Below are 20,053 nucleotides of genomic sequence, written 5' to 3' on the forward strand. Positions count from 1 at the left end.
CTAGGACTTTAATGGGGTTCAAAAAAGAGCTCGATAGATTCATGGAGGTTAGGTCCATCAATGGCTACCAGCCAGGCTGGGTACGTACGGTGTCTGTGTGTCTGGAAATGAGTGACAGGAGGGAGCATGTGAGGATTGCGTTGCGTTCCCTCCCTCTGGCCTTGGCCACGGGGCTCGCTGGACCTTTGGTCCGACCCCGCCTGGCTGGCCGTTCGTATGTTCCTATTCAAACAAGGGGTAGGAGACAATGGGGTGCACAGCACTCCCAGGAGGGGTTCAGGCCTCCTCCCCTCTGCAGCTATTGAATCTTCACGGGGGCTGGTCACAGGAGGCACCAGTGCTCACAGGGCCCTCGGCAGCCGTCTTCACCCACCTCAGGAAAAGCTCCTGCCCCGTCTTCCCAAGCGGGCTCCACCCCGATCCCCGATCCCGGCATGGCTGGCCTGCTTGGGAGTGTTCACCCCACGTTCTCGGGCACAGCCTCACCACGAGCCTCAGCAGCCCCTAGTTCCTGCCACTGGGCGCTGGAAAACCCAAGGCGGGAGCGGCTCCCCTCCCCTTTCCTGCCGGGGATGAAGGGTTCTTGGCTACTGCCCCAGAATGAAGACAGCCCCAAACCCCAGCTCTCCTCGGAAGGCAGCCTCCTGTATCCCCCAGGCTTGAGCCAACGCCCCGGCCCCCAGCTAGTTAACAGCCCAACCAGCAAGTCTCAGCTTTGGCTCGGGTGGTATTGGCAATGGTCACATCAGAAGAGCCAGACCCACGGTCCATCCCACCCGGGTCAGTGCCAGGCACCCCAGAGGGAATGAACAGAACAGGGAATCAGGTGATCCCTCCATTCCAGCTTCTGGCAAAGCCGAGGCTACAGCCACCATCTCTACTCATCCTGGCTAGTAGCCATTGGTGGACCTGTCCTCCCTGAATGTAGCTAGCTCTTTTTGGAACCATATTAATGTCCTGGCCTTTACAACATCCTCTGGCGAGGAGTTCCACAGGGTGACTGCGCCTCAAGAAAAACATTTCCTTTTGTTTCAAGTCTGCTACCTATTAGTTTAATTTGGTGACCCCTACTTCTTGTATCATGAGTAAATAACACTTCCTTATTTACATTCTCCACGGTGCCATGATTTTATAGACCTCTCTCATATCCCCGTCATCTCTTTTCTAAGCTGAAAAGTCCCCGTCTTACTGATCTCTCCTCATCCATGGCAGCCGTTGCAAACCCCAACACATTTTGGTGCCCTTTTCTGAGCCTTTTCCAATTCCAATACATGGTTCTGAGAGAGGGCGGCTACATCTGCATGCAGCACTCAAGATGCGGGTGGCCCATGGATTCACAGAGGGGCAATGAGACAAGCTCTGTCGCTTTCCTAGTGCTTCAGTTTGCGTTAGCTCCCGAGGCTGAAATTGCGTCTCCCTGACCAGCAGCTGGCGGTTCGGCCGAGCACAGCGAGACAGAGGCCCTGCCTGGCGCTGGGGCAGCTGTCACCATCTCTGAACGCTCCAGCCCCCTCTGACTTCGAACGAGTCGGACCTGACCCACCTATCAAACCAGCCCCTCGTGCCCAAGTATTTGTCCATGTGCTGTAACCCCCTTTCCATGCATTGCCTGCCGAGACGCAGGCCTGTGACGCAGACAGGGGAGAACACACTGAATTGCGGGAGCCAGGGGCACAGAATCCGGGCTGCCCGTTGCTGGGGTGGGAAGAACCCCAGTTCGGTGGGGGTAGGGCTACTCCCCGGGGCAATTCCACACTGACCACGCAGAGGAGGCAGGCTGCAGCTGGCCTGCTGCCAGGGCCCCAGGTGTAGCCATGGAGAAGGGGGCTGGTGCCCCTCTCCTTTCAGACCCAGCTCAGCCCGTCTGGCAGAAGCGCAGAGAAGAGGCCAGTTTTCAGCTGACTGACTACTGTACCGCAGTGACTCGGGCCCCTCCCGCGGGCACCGCACGGGCAGCGCTCCCACGGCCCGAGACGCACACACTACACGCACTAAGGGGGTCCCTGCCCGCCCACCCCTCCAGGGCAGGGCAGCCAGGCAGGAGGGCTACGGGCTGCAGCCAAGCGCTCACTCTGACGCGCGCGCTGCCTGCTTTCTTCTCGGGTTCGGGTGGCGGTGGGAAGAGGATCCCCAGAGAGAGGCAGGAGGGTTCAGACATTTGTGCTTTACTGACTCCTCCATGGAAATAAGAAACAACCCCCCGGAGGGCAGAGATTACTACAGAACACCCCTCCCCCCGCCACCACCCCAGCCCCACTCCCCGTACGCAGCGCGCAGGACTCCTGTCCGGCCAGGGCTGAGAATCGGCAGCGCAGAGCCGCTCTGGCCAGATCCCTCACGGCCAGGGGATGCTCCCAGCTCTCTCACCCAGGCAGAGCTCCAGTCTGCCAGACACACACACAGCCCCCCACCCTGGAGGGGCCCATTCCCGCGGCAGCCGTTACGGTCCCTGCTGCTCCCCTTTATCTGCCTGCCGCGTGCCCAGCCACAGCTCTCCCCGCAATGGGTCAGCCTGTGGGGGGACCGTCCACGTCCCCAGGGAGGAGGGGCTGGGACTCACAAGATCAGCAAGAGCTGCAGGCTCCGTACCTGCACCGAGTGCTCCTCTCTCAGCTGTGACCGGGACAAGCAGGCCTGATGGCGTGTAGGTAGCAGCGGCCATAGCGTGATGCGAGGACAGGGCTGGCAGTGTGTGTTCGGCATAGCCTGGCAGACGGGCCCGGTCTCCAGCTGCCTCTCTCTGCCGCGCGGACAGCCACCATGCTCCCCCCCAGCAGCTCTGCACAGCAGCAGTTCACCCGCCTGGCCTCGGTTCCACTCCTGGCTCAGAGCTCACCCCCCTCCTGCTGCAAAGCAGAAGCCAGGTCAGTGGGGGGCTGGGGCTAGGCCCCAGTTTCTCCCTCGAACCTGCCTGCAGCCCCCTGCAGGCCTGGGGGAGATGCTGGGACTGGGGGGTGGGGGGAGGCCTTCCTCTCCCAGCAGTCCTGGTGCTGGGCCGCGGCTCAGGGGTGGTGCAGCACGGCCTGGAGATCCTCAGGGAGGGAGCCGATGATGGTCTCAATGTACAGGCCCCCTCGCTGCAGCGTCTCCTCCTTCACGGGCAGGTGATGGCACCTGGCTCGGACCTGCGGGGGGAGGGGGGTTTAATGCAGACTCCAAGCAGTGCTTTTGTGTGATGGTGCTGCCCGACGCACTGCCGGCACCTCTCTGTGCAAACGTCCCGCCCTGGCGCTTTTTTCCCCTCAACTTTTCCCTGGAGTAGAGTGGGGTTTTTTAAACAAACAAACAAAGCGCTGACCCCACGTATCCCCTGTGCCATTAGCTCGGGGGAGTCCCGTAGGCTCTCAGCTGTCGGAGACCCCGGGGTCCTTTCCGAGTGCGTCTAAGGGAGGCTCTCCGCTCCTCGGCTGGCTCTGTCCCGCATGCAGCAGGAGCGCAGAGGGGCCCGCGCCCACAGGAACCCCAGCAGGAGGCGAGGGGAAACTTACGAGCTTCTCGCGAAGTTTCAGAACCAGGTCTACGATCTCCACCTCGGACTTGTCCTTCATCCAGGCCACGATGTCCTGCCACAAGAGAAGAAAAGTTCTCCTAAGGGACTGTCCTTCCGTACAGCAGCTGCCCTCAGAGCTGTCCCCCACACGGAGCCTCGCACCCAGGCGGGTGGGGACCGGCTCCTCTGCACAGCGAGGTACTGGCATGCGCTGAGGCAGCACGATGGGTTCCCGGCTGGCCAAACAGGACGACGTCCTGCCCAGCTCCGGCAGGCTCTCTGCTCACAGCCCAGCACAGAGTCCAGGGAGGAGGGGCAAGACGCAGGCTTTGCAGGCTCTCCATGCTCTTGCTTGCGGGGCGCTCAGAGGCCACCCGAAAGCGGAGGGCTGGGCCACGTCTGTGCTGCCTGGGGGCCCTGCTCTCACAAGACTACCCCGGCCGGCCTTCCCAGGTGAGAAATGTGCCGGAGGGAGCTGCCGCCGGGATGCCTATTCCAGCGCCCAGGAAGGCAACAAGCCAGAGAGGCGCCCCCTGGGACTCCGCTGGCTCTGGAAGGGCCGGAAGATCTAACATGGCTGCCGGCGGGAAGCAGAGCAGGGTTTGTGCTGGCTCCCGGCAACGCGGGGCGGAGTGCGGGAAATCCCTCGGCCAAGCAGCGACGGGGCGTGGTGAGGACGTGCCCAGTACCTCACAGCAGTGCTGCACCAGGCCGGGCCCTCCCCAGTAGGGGACACCCAGCTACCCGGCACAGGGAGCCCCGCACTTGCTTCTGTGGGAACGTACCGCCTCGCAGATCGCCTCCAGGTGCAGGGCCTCCAGCTTCTGGGTCATTTCCTTGTGCCTCTGACGGTACCAGCCATCGAAGTTGGGGGACCTGAAGAAACGCCTGCGGGAAGAGACGGGAAGCTGAGAGGGGGAAGGAGAACGGGCCGGGCTTGTTGTCAGGCTTCCTCTCCACCCACAGCGATTCCCCATCCATTGAAACGGGCATCCGGGGGGCCCGATCCCTGGCTCAGTGCCATTAGGAACGTGGAAGGGTTGCTGGGGGAAGGCGCCTTTCTGACCCCAACCCGCCCAACCTCTCTCGTCAATGGCCCCATTTATTCTCCGTCTCGGAAGTCGGCCTCTCCTACAGTCCACAGGTGCTGGTGGCCAGCCAGTTAGCTGCCCTGAGGCAGGTGACGATGAACGCTTCCCACCTTAGGGCAGGCAGCATGGCCTTATGGGTAAGGCACAGGGCTAGAACGCAGATGGTGTCGGCTCTGTTCGTGGCCCTGTGCTCATGTTGTAGAATTCGGCCCAGGCTGGCTGCCGGTGAGTCAGGAAATGAGTCTTTCCACGGGGAACGGACTCCACTGCCAGGGCCCGGGCCAGGGCCCGGGCCCTGTGTCGGAGACTTGCCCTCTCAGTTACACGATCTCAGCGGCATCCCCTGCACCGTAACCACCCTCCTCCCTTGGGGTTTGCACCCTAACCCTCCCCCCCCTTGGGGTTTGCACCCTAACCACCCTCCTCCCTTGGGGTTTGCACCCTAACCACTCCCCCCCCTTGGGGTTTGCACCCTAACCACCCTCCTCCCTTGGGGTTTGCACCCTAACCACTCCCCCCCCTTGGGGTTTGCACCCTAACCACCCTCCTCCCTTGGGGTTTGCACCCTAACCCTCCCCCCCCTTGGGGTTTGCACCCTAACCACCCTCCTCCCTTGGGGTTTGCACCCTAACCACCCTCCTCCCTTGGGGTTTGCACCCTAACCACTCCCCCCCCTTGGGGTTTGCACCCTAACCACCCTCCTCCCTTGGGGTTTGCACCCTAACCCTCCCCCCCCTTGGGGTTTGCACCCTAACCACTCCCCCCCTTGGGGTTTGCACCCTAACCACCCTCCTCCCTTGGGGTTTGCACCCTAACCCTCCCCCCCCTTGGGGTTTGCACCCTAACCCTCCCCCCCCTTGGGGTTTGCACCCTAACCACTCTCCTCCCTTGGGGTTTGCACCCTAACCACTCCCCCCCTTGGGGTTTGCACCCTAACCCTCCCCCCCCTTGGGGTTTGCACCGAACACGGCTTCTTGTGGCTGAGCTAAACGCCACAGCTTTCTCTCTCTTTAAGCAAGGCCTCGCGTACGCCGCGACCAGGGGCCAGGAGGCTGCAGCCAGCCACAGTGCAGCTGATGTGGGATTCTGTGGCAGCTTCATTTACAAGTGGAGGTTTGTACTGAATTAAATAGGGAAACGAAGCATTCGCACAGCTCCTTTGTTTAATTAGTTTTACATGGTCCCATCACTTTGAATTGTCAGGGTGCTGCAGACTTTCGGCCTGGGAATGAAGGATGACAGGCGGCAGAGGGAGGCTGGCAGCTGGCGAGGAACATCTGGGAAGGCGAGGCAATAGGAGGCAGTTTGGGATTACGGGCTATGCAGAGTCGCTGGATAGTCACGCTAACGGAATCAGCTAACACTGGGGAGAGCTACATTGGACCATCCAGTGCTTTTGGGTCTTTCAGCACCAGGTTGAGGTTTTTAAAGGTATTCAGGTGCCTAACTCCTTGTTCTCACAGGGCCTTTGACAGTCTGGGCCCCAATGTCTTGCATTGGTCTGCTATCCACTGAGTGTCTGGCTTTAGCTTCCTCCACCCCCAGGTTTTGGGGCATGTTTGCAACTAATTTGTCACTGAAATAATAAAGGGAGGGCACTCACACATGTTGGCTATGTCTACACTGGCACCCTTTTCCAGAAATGCTTAAAACGGAACAGTTTTCCGTTATACGTATTTCCGGAAAAAGCGCGTCTACATTGGCAGGATGCTTTTCCAGAAAAGCACTTTTTCTGGAAAAGCGTCCGTGGCCAATCTAGACGCGCTTTTCTGCAAAAAAGCCCCGATCGTCATTTTCGTGGAAAACACTACTGTGCTGTCTACACTGGCCCTTTTCCGGAACAGTTTTCTGGAAAAAGGACTTTTGCCTGAACGGGAGCAGCATAGTATTTCTGGAAAAGCAGCTGATTTCTTACAGTAGATCGTCAGTGCTTTTCCGGAAATTCAAGGGGCCAGTGTAGACAGCTGGCAAGTTATTCCGAAAAAGCGGCTGATTTTCCGGAATAAGTGGCCAGTGTAGACACAGCCGTTGTCTCTCACTTTACCCTAGAGGCCCCATAATATCATCTATATCGGGGCTTTCAAACATCTGGTCGTGACCCAGGACTGGGCGCTGGGTCTCTGTGCTGCGGGGGGATCAGGTGAGCAGTGGGGGGGCTAAGGCAGCTCCCTGGCAGTCCTGGCACCGCAGGCCGTGCAGCAGGCCCAGCTCCTAGGTGGTGGGGGGAGCACACAGGGCTCCGTGCACTGCCCCTGCGGGCGGTGTTAGGAGAGGCAGGAAGCTGCCTTAGCACCCCTGCTGCCCTGCTAACCAGGAGAAGCTTCAGGTAAACCCCTCCTGCAGCCCAAAGCTCTCCTCCTCAGCCCCATCCCGGAGCCCACACGCCAGCCAAACTGTGTGGGGTCGTGAGTATCAACAATCTCCTTCAACTGGGTCATGAGAAAAAAAAAGTTTGAACCCCCCTCCCGATCCCTATCGGGCTACAGGCCCCAGTCAGACCCGGGTTCCACTGCGCCGGGCGCTCTACAAACACAAAGGGCTGGCGTACGGGGTCGGAACCGTGGCCAATCTAAACTGCTCCCGTCTCTGCCGGGAGGCGAGAACCAGCTGCTTTGGAAGCAAGGTGCGTGGAGCTCCCAAGGGGGCAAGGATGGAATAAGGGGCCTCTGGGGACGTTCCTCCCCAAACCAATCACGCTCTGCCACCGGCTTACACCCCAAGCAGCCCGCTCTGGGTCAGATCAATCACCAGCAGGATTAGCGCTGCCCGTTCGCTGCGCCTCCTGCCCATGACAACCTGGGCAAGTCCATGCTGACATCCCATGGTCTCTCCCTTGAAGCTGCTCGCTCCTCCCGATGAGTCTAAGTGGAGGTTTGGCAGGTACAGTCGTGATCCTCTTTACCGGCCGCTGCCGGGGCCAGTCAACCAAATGCCACATTCTTACCTGTACAGGCCTAGCCAGTCACCCCTCAGCACACAGGTGAGCTGGGGACCTGCATGTTCCAGGGTCTTCATGAAATCCTCCTGGCGAAAAGGACGGATCTGGGGAGGATTCTGTGCAAGAAAAAGACGACACAGCGATGCAGCCGCGAGCACTGGGCGTGAGGCTCAGCTCTCCTAGGAAGAGTCTATGCAGGATACACCGAAAACCCCTCAGCACCACCAAATGCCTGACCCTGCACGTCTCCAACCGCTCTGCTAGGAGAGTTCAGGTTACAAATCGCTACCAGCCCTGCTGAGCTGAAAACCACCGGAAAGCAGCAGCATGTGGCCCAGTGTCTGTTCCAGCTCCCTTTTCAGGGGGAACAACCCCGTCCCTGCAAAAGGGCCGTCAGGGAGTGGGCCACAGTATTTCGCAGATTCCCACGTCTTTCCTAACCGGCCCACCGGGGGCGGGGGACATGGGATGAGCCCCCAATGGCTGGACTCTCTTGGCTTGTCCTAGGACCCAGGGTGTCCGTCTGTACCTCATGCTCACCCCTTTCACAAAGCGATGCTACGTTCTGCACAAAGCGTTGGGAATCGCTTGAAAATTTCCCCACAGCTCAGCAGCATGCTGTACTCAGGGACAATTTCCCAAGAAAATAATCAGCACAAAAGCGTAACTGTTCAAACTCTCCCCAAGGAAATGAAAGGAAAGCGCAGCAGCCTGGGGACGCGGACGTACCTTCCACGGAGTGATGGCCTTCTGCAGAGGCATCAGACTCGCAATGTAATGCTCCTGTAGGGCAGCAGAGCAGACCAGTCAGAGACCCCTTCCCTGGTCAGACTGGGCTGTAAGAGCCACCCACACACCATGTGAGAACAAACTTCCATTCTTTCCCCCTTCTTTGTTGTGCACATTCCACAAGTCCAAATGCTCGTTTGCTAACTCCCCTGCCCCAAGAAGCCGGGACATGAGAACTGACTGCTGTGGAAGATTTAACGATGCCAGGAAGATGAGATCTGGTGGGAGGGGAGAAGCCAATGGCTGCCACAGGTGCAAGCAGCTCTCTGACGCAGCAGGAACAGAGAAGGGATGAAAAACGCAACCGTTACCTTCCGCAGTAAAGCAAAAGCCATCCACACAGGGCTCTTAACATGGGGGTGTAAGCGACTAGTCGAGTAACAACTACCTGATACACACAGGCTGATTTGGGTAGCTGAGTCACTCCTCAGCTACTCGCTCCCCCCCTTGCTGCCGCTGTATCAGAGAGCAGGAGCCGGTCCTAGGGGGAGCCAGGTCAAAAGCCGTTTCCTCCCAGCACTGTGCGGGGGTGGGGGGAGGGAAGAAGCAGCAGAGGCGCAGTGGGGGACCTGGCGCGAGCCGGGACTGAGCAGTCCCACGCAGCTCTTGCTAAATTCACAAAGCAGAGCTGCAGTGGTCCTGGAGCCGGCATTGCTCAGTCTCGGCTCGCACTGCCCCCTGGAGCTAACCCCCTTATTGGCTGAAATTCCCTCGAGTGCTCGAATAGCTTGTTAACCGCTGCTTTAGAGCCCTGCTCCTAAGCAGTACTATGGGATGGCGTGAGCGCTCAAGAACTGAATGCAACACGCCACAGGGGAAGTTTTCAAACCGACCAGAGTCGACGGGAGCCCCGGGGTTAACTTCCCTTTCGCCTCTGCAAACATCTCCCTTGCCGTCTCTTAGCTGGATCCAGGCTGAGACAGCGGAACTGGCCTCGGAGACCCATCGGAAGGGGAGTTAATTTGTGCACAGGAGAAAAGGCTTGTCCCCGTTATCTGCACTGCGCCGGGTGTCAGCGCTGCAGAGCGGAGCACAGCCGCAGTCCAACCTGCCAATCTAAGACAAGTTTACTCCTTTCGAAGAAGAGTCAGCGCTGGCGTTCCAGCCTCCAGCACAGAGCAGGAGTGCATCCACCGGTCAGGCCTATCCCGTTCATCCCCCTACTCCTTTACCCCACAGCGCAACCCCTCCCACTCACCAGGGGGATAATGAAACTCTGGGTGAGCTCCAGCAGGTGGCGCCGCAGAAGGGCACTTTGGACTTCAGATGGGCGCTTCCTCTGAATCCCCTGCAGGAAGAGAGAGGAGTTACAGCCGAGGGGCGAGCCGAGGGCACCGTTTTACAGCCAGAAGCGCTGGCAGGTTTCAGCAGAGACTACACAAGTGTGGGCAGGATTTTCAGCCAAGCATCGCAGCTGCACACAGCCAGTCCAGGGCCAGATGTGAAAAGAATAATTCTGCATCCTCTCCCGAGCGCCACTCACCGGTAACACGGAAACAACACGCCGCTCACACAGATTAAATGGCTTAGATCTGCCCAACAGGTAAGGTTGCCAGATGATTTAACCAAAAATACCAAACTCCCCTCTCCCCCCCCCCAAAAAAAACCCACGGGGTTGTTGAGGGGAAAAAAAGGGACCCCAAAGTTATTAAGCAAAAAAATAAAATAAAATAAAACAAAACAAAACAGCATTAAAACAGCACAGCCCCTTTAAGTGAGAGAGCGGAGCGGTTGGTACTGCTTCCCCTTGCTTCAGGTCTTTTTGCAGGAGCCATCTTGTTTTCTTGATCGAGACCTCCCCCTCACCACCACCCCGTTAAGCAGAGGGTCCAGAGGCAGGGGGCCCAGTTGCCCAGTGTGTCTTAGGGTTGCCAGGTGTCCGGTATTTTCTGAGTTTTACCACAGTTCAGGAGGTGAAAATACCAGACTGTCCAGGTGAATACCGGACACCTGGCAACCCCACCAACAGAACCATCCCTTTCCTTCCTTCCTAACAATGCTAGCATGTACGATACCATGAGCCTACTGAGCTCAAACAAGTGAAATAATCTGAGAGTACCACCCTGAGATGCAGGTCCCTAGACTCGTAACCCACACTTGGATGGCCTGGACTAAACCACGACTGAAGTCCGAGTGAAGTGAGAGACCTGGGGCCGACGCAGAAAACCAGTGCTATTCCTCCTTTGGGGCTGAATGGTTTAACCCAGACCTGAGCTCTGCTCTCCTGCAGCGACACAGGGCGGGGGAGAAAGGCAGGAGATGCTCACCTTCAACAGCCTCTTTATCAGCGTTTTGTCTTTGTGCAGAAACGTCTTGTACGAGGTATAGATTCCTAGATCGAAACACAGAGATGCTTAGAAACAAAACACCTCCTGCTGCCGGTTCCTCAGTGTCACAACTTTGGGCTGTTCAGCCTTGTTCATGGGCAGGGGAGGAGAATTTTCCAGTCTTAACTGTAGTTAGTTAGAAGAGAAAAAGCTCCGACAGCAGAAGCCTCCTACATTGACATGAGCTGCTCCACAAGGAGCATTCACAGCAGGATCAACCTTAGGAGGCCTGCCGCCTTCCAACCACCCCGAGGGCCCCCAACGCCCCCCCCCACAAAAACATTCATAAGACGAGAGTTAGCTCAGGACCAGGCTTGAGTTGAATTGTTCAATGGTGTCAGATAACTAGGTACTTATGACTCCCACCACGATATCGGACAGCCTCCCCAACGCTCAACGGACGTGACAGAAATGTCTCTCCACTCCCCGCTGCAGGTTAAACAGCCTGACGTGTTTAATATCCGAGCGCGAGGGGACGTGTTGCAGGTCTGTGACAAGAACATATCTGAAGTCTCAGCATGTGTCCAGAGCATGGCGAGGCCTTTGGCCTCATCTCCCTGCAGAAATTAATTCATAAGCAAGGCCCTACTTGGTCAGCCTCGTGCCCGGTCTCGGACAGCAGCCCATGGCAGGCGCTTGGAGAGAATGAACAGAACAGGGCAGTTCTGGATGCTCCATGCCCTGCCACCGAGTCCTAGGGTCTGGCAGCTGGAGGGTTACGGATATGAGGAGCTGCACCCGACCATCTTGGCCAATAGCCACTGATGGGCTCAGTCTCCGAGTCTAGGCCCAGCTGCTCTGAAAGTTCTGTCTCTGACCTCACAAGCCTCTATCCCCCTACCAGCCAACAGCTTCATTTCTCCAGTGGAACGTAACTGTCATGGGGGTGGGAGGCAACACTCGGCCAGTTAGGGTCCGTTCCCGCGAGGGCCTGCACCCTGCACTATTAATGGGGAGCTGGTGCAGAGGGCGGAGCTTGTGACCTTGCTGCTGTGCGTTTTGCAGGGCAAGAGGCTTTGTTAGTGCTTTAAATATAACCCAGCACATGTATCGCTGTGGCCCGTGTCTGCGGCGGGAAGGACGAGGCAATGCCTGCTGGCTAGGTGCAGAGGGACACGGGACCCTTTCTTGCCACTTTCAGGACTCGTCTGGCCCGAGGCCCAGCCAACCGGCGCCCATCGTGGGTCTGACCAGATGCTACAGTTAGAGGAAACTTGCACGCAAGACAGCGGTTCTGATGCTTTACTCCTCTACAACTGAGGTTTCCTTTAAGATGCCAAGTGACTCCACAGGGACTAGAACCCGAGACGTCATGGAAACGTGCACGAGGACTTCGTAAGGCAACACGGCCAAGGCTGTGGGCAGCAAGTCTCGGAGCCCACGTCAACAGGTTCAGGCTCATGCTAAGAGGTGAAACAGAGGAGTGAGCTGTTCCCATTCACACGGAGCTTGGCTCTGAAGCCTGGCAGGGGGAGGCCTCAGAGCCCAAGCGCCTACACTCCTGGATTTAGCCCAGTCGCACAAGCTGGAGTCGGGTGTCTGGGCTCCGAGTGGTGCTGTTGCGCCGTGTCTGGGGCCAGCGGGCGCCTCGTTGCACGTGAGCTGCAGTGCCGGGGCACAGCGGGGGAGTTTCGGATTGCAGGAGCTGCGCGTGAGCTGGGTCACTGCAATCCAGGGAGAAGAGCAACACACGGGCAGGGAGGAATGCACGGGCGATTCAGGCCACCCCTGAAGACACTACAGCCCCACAGAACACCTCTCTCAGCCTGTCCGTGCAATACCACGACCCATCTGGCTACACAAGTACTTCCCAGCAACCGGGAGACACCTCTTCCGAGGCTACCACCATCTCCACGGCTTCCCCTTCCTCACCCACAGTCTTCCTTGGGGGTTTCTAAAGCTAGGTGTGGGGCCTTCTGCATTGTCTGTAGATTTCTTCGATGTCAGCAGCCTGTAGATGGCCCAGTAATAGCCATGGGGCGCTCAGGAAAGCGCAAGTCAGGAAGGACACGTGTGTGCCTGTAGAGCGCTCCTGCACAGCGGCAGAGGAGCTGGTAGTCCCGGTCCCGGCATTGCTACCTGCTGAGGCAGAGGGCGATGCCAGCAACACTCACCCTGCGGCAAAGCCTTCCAACTCAGCAAAGAGGAGGATAAATGCAGTTAAACCAGACCTGGCGTTCAATGGGAATTACCCGGCTTAGTGTCCAGAGGTTTCAGTTTGGTTAGTTTCTTCACCTTGACTTGTTTGGGGAAGTCACCTGCGGAAAGACACAGGGCGTCCAGTACCAGGTTAGAACGGCTGCAGTTCTAGCCTAGCCACCGCAGGCGTGACAGGACTTGCACTTTGGACCATCCACGCCAAACCTGCAGAACCTAAACGGTGAGCTCAGTACCGAGCGGGGGCTGATCCCCCACGCTGAGGTTCCCTTAAGCTGCGCGGTAGCACGGCCCTGCAGCTGCTTACCGAGTCCCGCCAGCCAGGGGCTCAGGGCTCCACGCACGGAGCTGCCTGGCTGGGGAAGGGGCACGTCTCCCTCCGATACAGCAGCAGCTCCCTGCTGAGGTCGTGTCCCTGTTGGCTGGGAGCTGCTGCTGTTACCGAAGGAAAGTGCCTTCCCCCCTCTCCATGCAGCTCCACGTGCAAGTCCTAAGCCCCAGGCGAAGCGGGGCTCATTAAAAGCAGCCGTGTGACCGTGCAGCCATGCAGCTTAGAGGGCATCTTGCCCAACTCTATAGGGAGCTTTGAAACCTGCCTCTGCCAGGCCAAGGCAAAGACAGGAAACAGCAGGACTGTTGATTAACGACAATTAGCTCATGCAATTCACTCAAAACCAAATCACCGTGACTTGCACTGTTAGACAATAGAATACCGCGGGGTGTTTATTTACCCGGCGCTGCTCGGGTCCTTAACTCAAAAATATTTGATTTTCTTCATTGGAATCCTTGTTCTGGGGTGGGGCTAGGGAGGAAGGGTTTAGTCTGCAGGCTGCCCTGGGAAGAGAGGACAACCCCAGCCCTCTCTCACTGCAGCAGCTTGGGGCCAGGTGAGAAATGCCTGTCCATGGCCACTTCAGTGGGCACAGCCAGGGGAGGGGCGAATATCCCCCGTTGGGGACGAGAGACACAAATAAACTCTCTGAAATTTATAGCAGAGAGCTGTCCCTTTCTCCGCCCCTGCCCCCTGCTGGCCCAGTGCGGTTATTGCTGTCCTGGTCCCATCTCTGGCCCCTTGCTGCCCCCTGTGGGCATTCTACATATAACTGTCCCTCCTACTAGCCCCCCCCCCCTTTCCATTTTATGACAAACAATCCAATTCAAAGCACTTCCCAACGTCCTGGCATAACCAAACTGTGACCTTGCTTTAAGTTCTGATAAGAGGAAGCTGCGTACCCAATTTGATGGCGCTAGTTCTTGCCATTTAGGAGGCGTTCTTGGACAGACACTTTTAAACATACAGTAAGAAGATTTTGGATGTTTTCCCACATTTTCAAATATATTGATTTCTATGACATCACAGAACACAAATATAAAATAGGCACGTTATTCTGTGTATCATTTTTAATCACAGATACTTGCACGGTAAAAATGATAATAGGGACTGGGAGGGAGCTGGCACTGGGGAGGTGGGAATGGGAAGTGAGTTTGTAGTGTGCCCTGACTGCCAGCTGGGGTGAAGCTGCTGCTGCCGGAGAAGCAGGATTCTACCCCAGCCGGGCTGGGCTGGGGCTTGGGGGGGGGGAGCAGCCTGCATGGGTGAGGGTGGGGGAAAGAGGTGGCATCTGTGCAGTGAAGTGGGGATGGGAGAGGTGTCTTGACATGCTCCCATCTAGGCTGCAGCTAGAGTCAGACCCTCTGTCTCAGCACTGCAGCCTTCGCTGGACTGCAGACACAGGCCTCTCTCCGGGGGTGGGGGTGCCAACATTTCAGGAGGGTTATGCTGGGGTACGAGGGGCATGTGGCTACCTGGGAGATAGGGTGCTGCTGGGGAAACTTGTCTCATGGATGCATGTGAGGAAGCTTAGTCCAAGAACATCTTCCCTTTCCTTGCTCAGGAGGAGCGAGGAGGAGTTGGTATTAATTACAACTGACTAGTGACACAATTACAAGATCTGAAATACGCCAGGAAAAATATGATGGGGGAATGAATCACGTGTTATCCAGCTACTCCCCACTGTTACACTTGGAGAGCAAACACAAAACGTGAATCCTCGGCAGTTCTAGACCAAAGTATTTTTAGCTAGTATCAGGATGGAAAGATAAAGAGCTTGCCTTTGGCCAAACTGAGTTTGTTAATAGGCAGCCACCTGCCTGGAGATGGTAGAAAGCCAGGGCTAAAGCTTAGTTTATTTGGAGGGAGACAGATCCAGAGCAGAGAAGTAAAGGGGGCAGAGAGATTGTAAATTAAACAGAACTTAATGCAGGATCTGACTTCACTTGTATTGGTGTTTCTCTATGGTAAAGCATTCAGCATGCTTTGGATAGGCCTAGTTCATGACATGTGCAGGATTACATTTCAAACAAAGTTTACATAAAACCCAACAAGGAGTTTGGTGGCACTTTAAAGAATAAAAAAAAATGTACTGGGGTATTAGACCATAAGTAGTCGTGGGCGACAACTCACATCTTCAGATGCTGGAGAGAAAAAGAAACAGGCAGAAAGAAGGAAAAAAGATACAGAGATGGGAGTGAGACACCAGTGCTAATTAAATCAGAATGGGTGTTAACAGCTTATGGTAAGAAAGAAAACAGTGTGCCCTTGTAGCCAAGAAGTCTATTGGCATATTAAGTTGCATTAGGAAGAGCATTGCCAGCAGATCTAGAGATGTCATTATTCCCCTTTATTCGGCTCTGGTGAGGCCACATCTGGAGCATTGTGTCCAGTTCTGGACTTGATGACCTTCTGAGGTCTTTTCCAGCTCTACATAAGAACATATATAAGAACATAAGAACGGCCGTACTGGGTCAGACCAAAGGTCCATCTAGCCCAGTAGCCTGTCTGCCGACAGTGGCCAGCACCAGGTGCCCCAGAGAGGGTGGACCAAAGACAATGATCAAGCGATTTGTCTCCTGCCATCCCTCTCCAGCCTCTGACAAACAGAGGCCAAGGACACCATTTTATCCCCTGGCTAATAGCCTTTTATGGACCTAACCTCCATGCAATTATCTAGCTTCTCTTAAACTCTATTATAGTCCTAGCCTTCACAGCCTCCTCTGGCAAGGAGTTCCACAGGTTGACTACACGCTGTGTGAAGAAGAACTTTCTTTTATTAGTTTTAAACCTGCTACCCATTAATTTCATTTGGTGTCCTCTAGTTCTTCTATTTAGGGAACTAATAAATAACTTCTTTATCGGCCCTCTCCACACCACTCATGATTTTATATACAGGCAGTCCCCGGGTTACGTACAAGATAGGGACTGTAGGTTTGTTTTTAAGTTGAATCTGTATGTAAGTCGGAACTGGCGTCAGCCGCTGCTGAAACTAATCAGTTTCAACAGTGGCTGAATCTGGACACCAGTTCTGACTTACATACGGATTCAGTTTAAGAAACCCAGGTGTCTTCAAGTCAGCTGCTGCTGAAACTGATCAGCGGCTGATTCCAGGAAGCCCAGGGCAGAGCAACTCTGCCTCGGGCTTCCTGTAGTCAGCCCCTAGTCAGTTTCAGCAGCGGCTGACTTGGGGACGCCTGCTCCAGTAGCGCCGCTCCTCGGCGTTACTGGAGCAACCCAGCAGCACCCCAGCTGCTCTGCCCCAGGCGTCCTGATTCAGCCACAGCTAAAACTGACCAGCAGCGGCTGAATCAGGACGCCTGGGGCAGAGCAGCTGGGGTGCTACCGGGTTGGTACAGTAGCGCCCAGGAGCGGCGCTGCGGTACCAACCCGGCAGCGCCCCAGCTGCTCTACCCCAGGCATAGGCAAGAAAAGCCTGGTCTGCTGGGGGAGGGGGCACTAGCTGCACCCCCCCCCCAGCAGACCAGGGAGACGCGGGTGGCGGGACTGCCCGCGTCCTCCACGGCTTTGCTCCGTCTCCCTGGTCTGCAGGGAGACGGGGAGCAAAGCCTTGGAGCACGCCCGCAGCGGGACAGCCCAGGCACGCCCGAGCTGTCCTGAGGCTTTGCTCCCCGTCTCCCTGCAGACCAGGGAGACGCAAAGCCTTGGAGCACGCCCGCAGCGGGACAGCCCAGGCACGCCCGAGCTGTCCCGCGGCTTTGCTCCCCGTCTCCCTGCAGACCAGGGAGACGCAAAGCCTTGGAGCACGCCCGCAGCGGGCATGCTCCAAGGCTTTGCTCCGCATCTCCCTTGTCTGCTGGGGGGGCTCCCCCCCAGCAGACCAGGGAGACGTGGAGCAGCTTTTCTCGCCCCGGAGGACGGGGGCGGCGGGACTGCAGCGCATCTGGGCGTCCCGCCGCTCCAGTCCTCCGGGGCGAGAAAAGCCCCGTTCGTAACTGCGGATCCGACATAAGTCGGATCCGCGTAACTCGGGGATTGCCTGTACCTCTATCATATCCCCCCTCAGTCTCCTCTTTTCTAAACTGAAAAGTCCCAGTCGCTTTAACCTCTCCTCATATGGAACCCGTTCCAAACCCCTAAACATTTTAGTTGCCCTTTTCTGAACCCTTTCCAAGGCCAAAATATCTTTTTTGAGGTGAGGAGACCACATCTGTACACAGTATTCAAGATGTGGGCGTACCATAGTTTTATACGGGGCAGTAAGATATTCTGGGTCTTATTTTCTATCCCTTTCTTAATAATTCCTAGCATCCTATTTGTCTTTTTGACCACCGCTGCACACTGTGTGGAAGTTTTCAGAGAACTGTCCACGATAACTCCAAGATCTTTCCTGATTTGTTGTAGCCAAATTAGCCCCCATCATACTGTCCGTATAGTTGGGGTTATTTTCCCCGATGTGCATTACTTTACCCTTATCCACATTACATTTCATTTGCCATTTTGTTGCCCAATCACTCAGTTTGGTGAGATCTTCTTGGAGTCCCTCACAGTCTGCTTCTGCCTTGACTATCCCAAACAGTTTGGTATGGTTCTATGATTCTATAAAAGTATTCTTTTCATAGAAATTTTTGGAGTGCTGTAGCTATCTGAAAACTCTGATCTTAACATGTTACTAATACATGGTAAATTGTTAGCACTGGAAGAACTTTACCATGGATCCTGTTTATTTGTTTGACCTTTCAGTGACAGAGTTGGATTCCAGCAAGTGATTTCCATTAAGTTTTAGAATTTGTTTGGGGAGGAGTACTGCAAGCCATTAAGGCCAGATCTCTGCTATCTGGTGTCGTTCTGGCTCTGAGTCAATGGGCACAGTCAGAAGTAGCAAGCGCTAGGTGCGGTGCCAGGTGTTTTGTAGGATGAAGGCTCTCCGAAGAATGGATCTGTCTGCAAACTCTGAAGCCATGTGTCACTGTGCTCTGGGGCTTCCACTCTAGAGTTGGTGACACCCAGTGTGAAAGTTTCAAACCAGGAGAATTGTTATCTGGTTTTACAGGTCTCGGTTTCCTCCTGCATTGCATGGATCCGAAACATTCATTTAAGATACTCATAACCAACCGCCTTTGTTTTATTTCCCTTCCTATTGTCAGTGGTGGTTTGTGGCTTTGTTTGCTGTCTCCATTGCTCTATTACTTATTTTTACTGTTTTATGTTTGTGCTCTATCAATCAAATTAAGAGTTGTCATCCCAGAGAAACTGTATAAGCCTGAGTGAATGCCTTTTACACTGCTTTCCAGTGTCAATAAATACTGCATTAGTATCTGCAAGGAGAGCATGACTATTTCTAGTTGACTCAGATTTGTTTAGTATCTTAAATCAGAGCGATGTGTGGATAATAAGCACACAGGGGGGATAGTTCTGTGAACTGCAAAGTCTGTAGCATGCTAGTGTTTTGCCAGATGCTTTGTTTTTTGAGATGCTGAAGATGCAGAGGTCTGTGCGAGTAGGTTGTTAATTTGGGGCTCTGGAGAACATTTTTTATGCTTTTATTTAATGACCATGTCTGATGTATTTATATAGCTGTTTTCAATATGTCCCAGTTTGTCGTGTTTACTAGCTTGAGGTGTTAGAAAGGACAAAATACATGTAGTCCAAGGGCATTGTTAATTTTCGTTTTATTATATTAAACAAACATCTACAGCATAGCTCCCTATTAATTATCCCTTGTTTGAATTTCTTTTTTTACCTTCCATACCTATGAACTATTTAAAATATATATTTACAGCTAGGTTTTTTGCTTATACTGATGTCGACACATAAGAAAATTCAACCCACGCAAGGATGGAAAATGTTAGAGGAAACACTGCTGGTGTCCCCTATGAAATTTCTCTAGTATGGGATAAAAGACCAGATTTCTTGCAGGGAGACCAAATTTCAGTGTCTGTAACCTATGTTTCATAGCTGTGACATCGGTAGGGCCCTATTCAGGATACAGACATTGCTCTACAGCACTTGTATTAGGTGAAATGAAAAATCGTCTCCTTCTTGCCGGTATTTATTTTACAGCGCAAACAGAGAGAACCCTTTTTTCTCCACTTTATCTGAAGAAGTGGATTTTGCCCATGAAAGTTTCTGATACTATCTATATATTTTGTTACTCTTTGAGGTGCTCCAGGACTACTCAGTTTTTTTATAGTGAGCACTGTATACTTTGTGTTCGGTGTTGTAATGGAAAGCAATTCATTTGAAAATGTAGAAATCCAAACCGATATAAACAAATGGCATTCTATTATTGTTTAACCTGGGATTCAGCGTGAATTTTTTTAAATCAATTGGCAGCCCTAGAAAAATAGTAACAATGAGAGTCAGGTAGAGAAGAACTCCTCAGCCCAAACGACAGCAGCACTCTTGGCTTTTCAGAAAATAAAACCAGGCACTTCTCTCCTATTCCCAAGAATAATCTTCCATTTCCTTAAAGCTTAGAACAGGGGTGGGGAACCTTTTTTGGGTCGGGGGCTGCTGACCCACAGAAAAATCAGGCGGGGGCCGCACACAAGTGAGAAGCCGAACACAAAACATACCCAACCTCACTAAGGCAGCCCCCAACTGAGAAGGAGAAAGACACCCTCCATATCCCCCTCTCACACCAGAGCCTAGAGGTCCCAGACTAGTAGAGCTGGTGTGCTTCAGCCCTGCGGATGGATGGCCCGGGGGCAGGAGCACCAGCACGAGCTCTCCAATGCTGGAGGACCCTGAGCCGCTGGGGCGGGGTCCAGGCAAGCCAAGGGCTGTCTCCAGCCCTCCACCCCGGCTTAGAAGAAAGAAAAAACAATTCTTGCAATGTGCTTAACCCCTTGCTTTCACTGCTACTACCTCAGCATCTCGCCACCCAGGCCAGCAGACAGAGGCTACGTCTAGACTGCACGGCTCTTTTGGGATACTGGAGGTATCCCGGAAAAGCAACGCTGCGTC

General features: G+C 54.9%; 1 protein-coding gene across 3 annotated transcripts in view; it reads right to left on the minus strand.

The window, feature by feature from the left end:
* Window positions 1-2,245: 2,245 nt before the first annotated feature.
* Window positions 2,246-20,053, minus strand: part of DENND6B (DENN domain containing 6B) — a 41,306-nt gene continuing 23,498 nt past the window's right edge. For 2 of the 3 annotated variants that reach the window (XM_075924146.1, XM_075924156.1), the window contains 8 exons: window positions 12,828-12,893; window positions 10,576-10,640; window positions 9,507-9,596; window positions 8,249-8,302; window positions 7,526-7,635; window positions 4,276-4,378; window positions 3,489-3,563; window positions 2,248-3,125 (listed from right to left, as the gene is read on the minus strand). In XM_075924146.1, the coding sequence (XP_075780261.1) occupies window positions 3,003-3,125; window positions 3,489-3,563; window positions 4,276-4,378; window positions 7,526-7,635; window positions 8,249-8,302; window positions 9,507-9,596; window positions 10,576-10,640; window positions 12,828-12,893 (686 nt within the window). In that variant the 3' untranslated portion in view covers window positions 2,248-3,002. Of the gene's footprint in view, window positions 3,126-3,488; window positions 3,564-4,275; window positions 4,379-7,525; window positions 7,636-8,248; window positions 8,303-9,506; window positions 9,597-10,575; window positions 10,641-12,827; window positions 12,894-20,053 lie in introns of all 3 variants that reach the window. The other variant, XM_075924152.1, reaches the window with a different exon arrangement.

This window comes from Pelodiscus sinensis, chromosome 1 (assembly GCF_049634645.1).
Source record: "Pelodiscus sinensis isolate JC-2024 chromosome 1, ASM4963464v1, whole genome shotgun sequence".
In the NCBI taxonomy this organism is placed as follows: Eukaryota; Metazoa; Chordata; order Testudines; family Trionychidae; genus Pelodiscus; species Pelodiscus sinensis.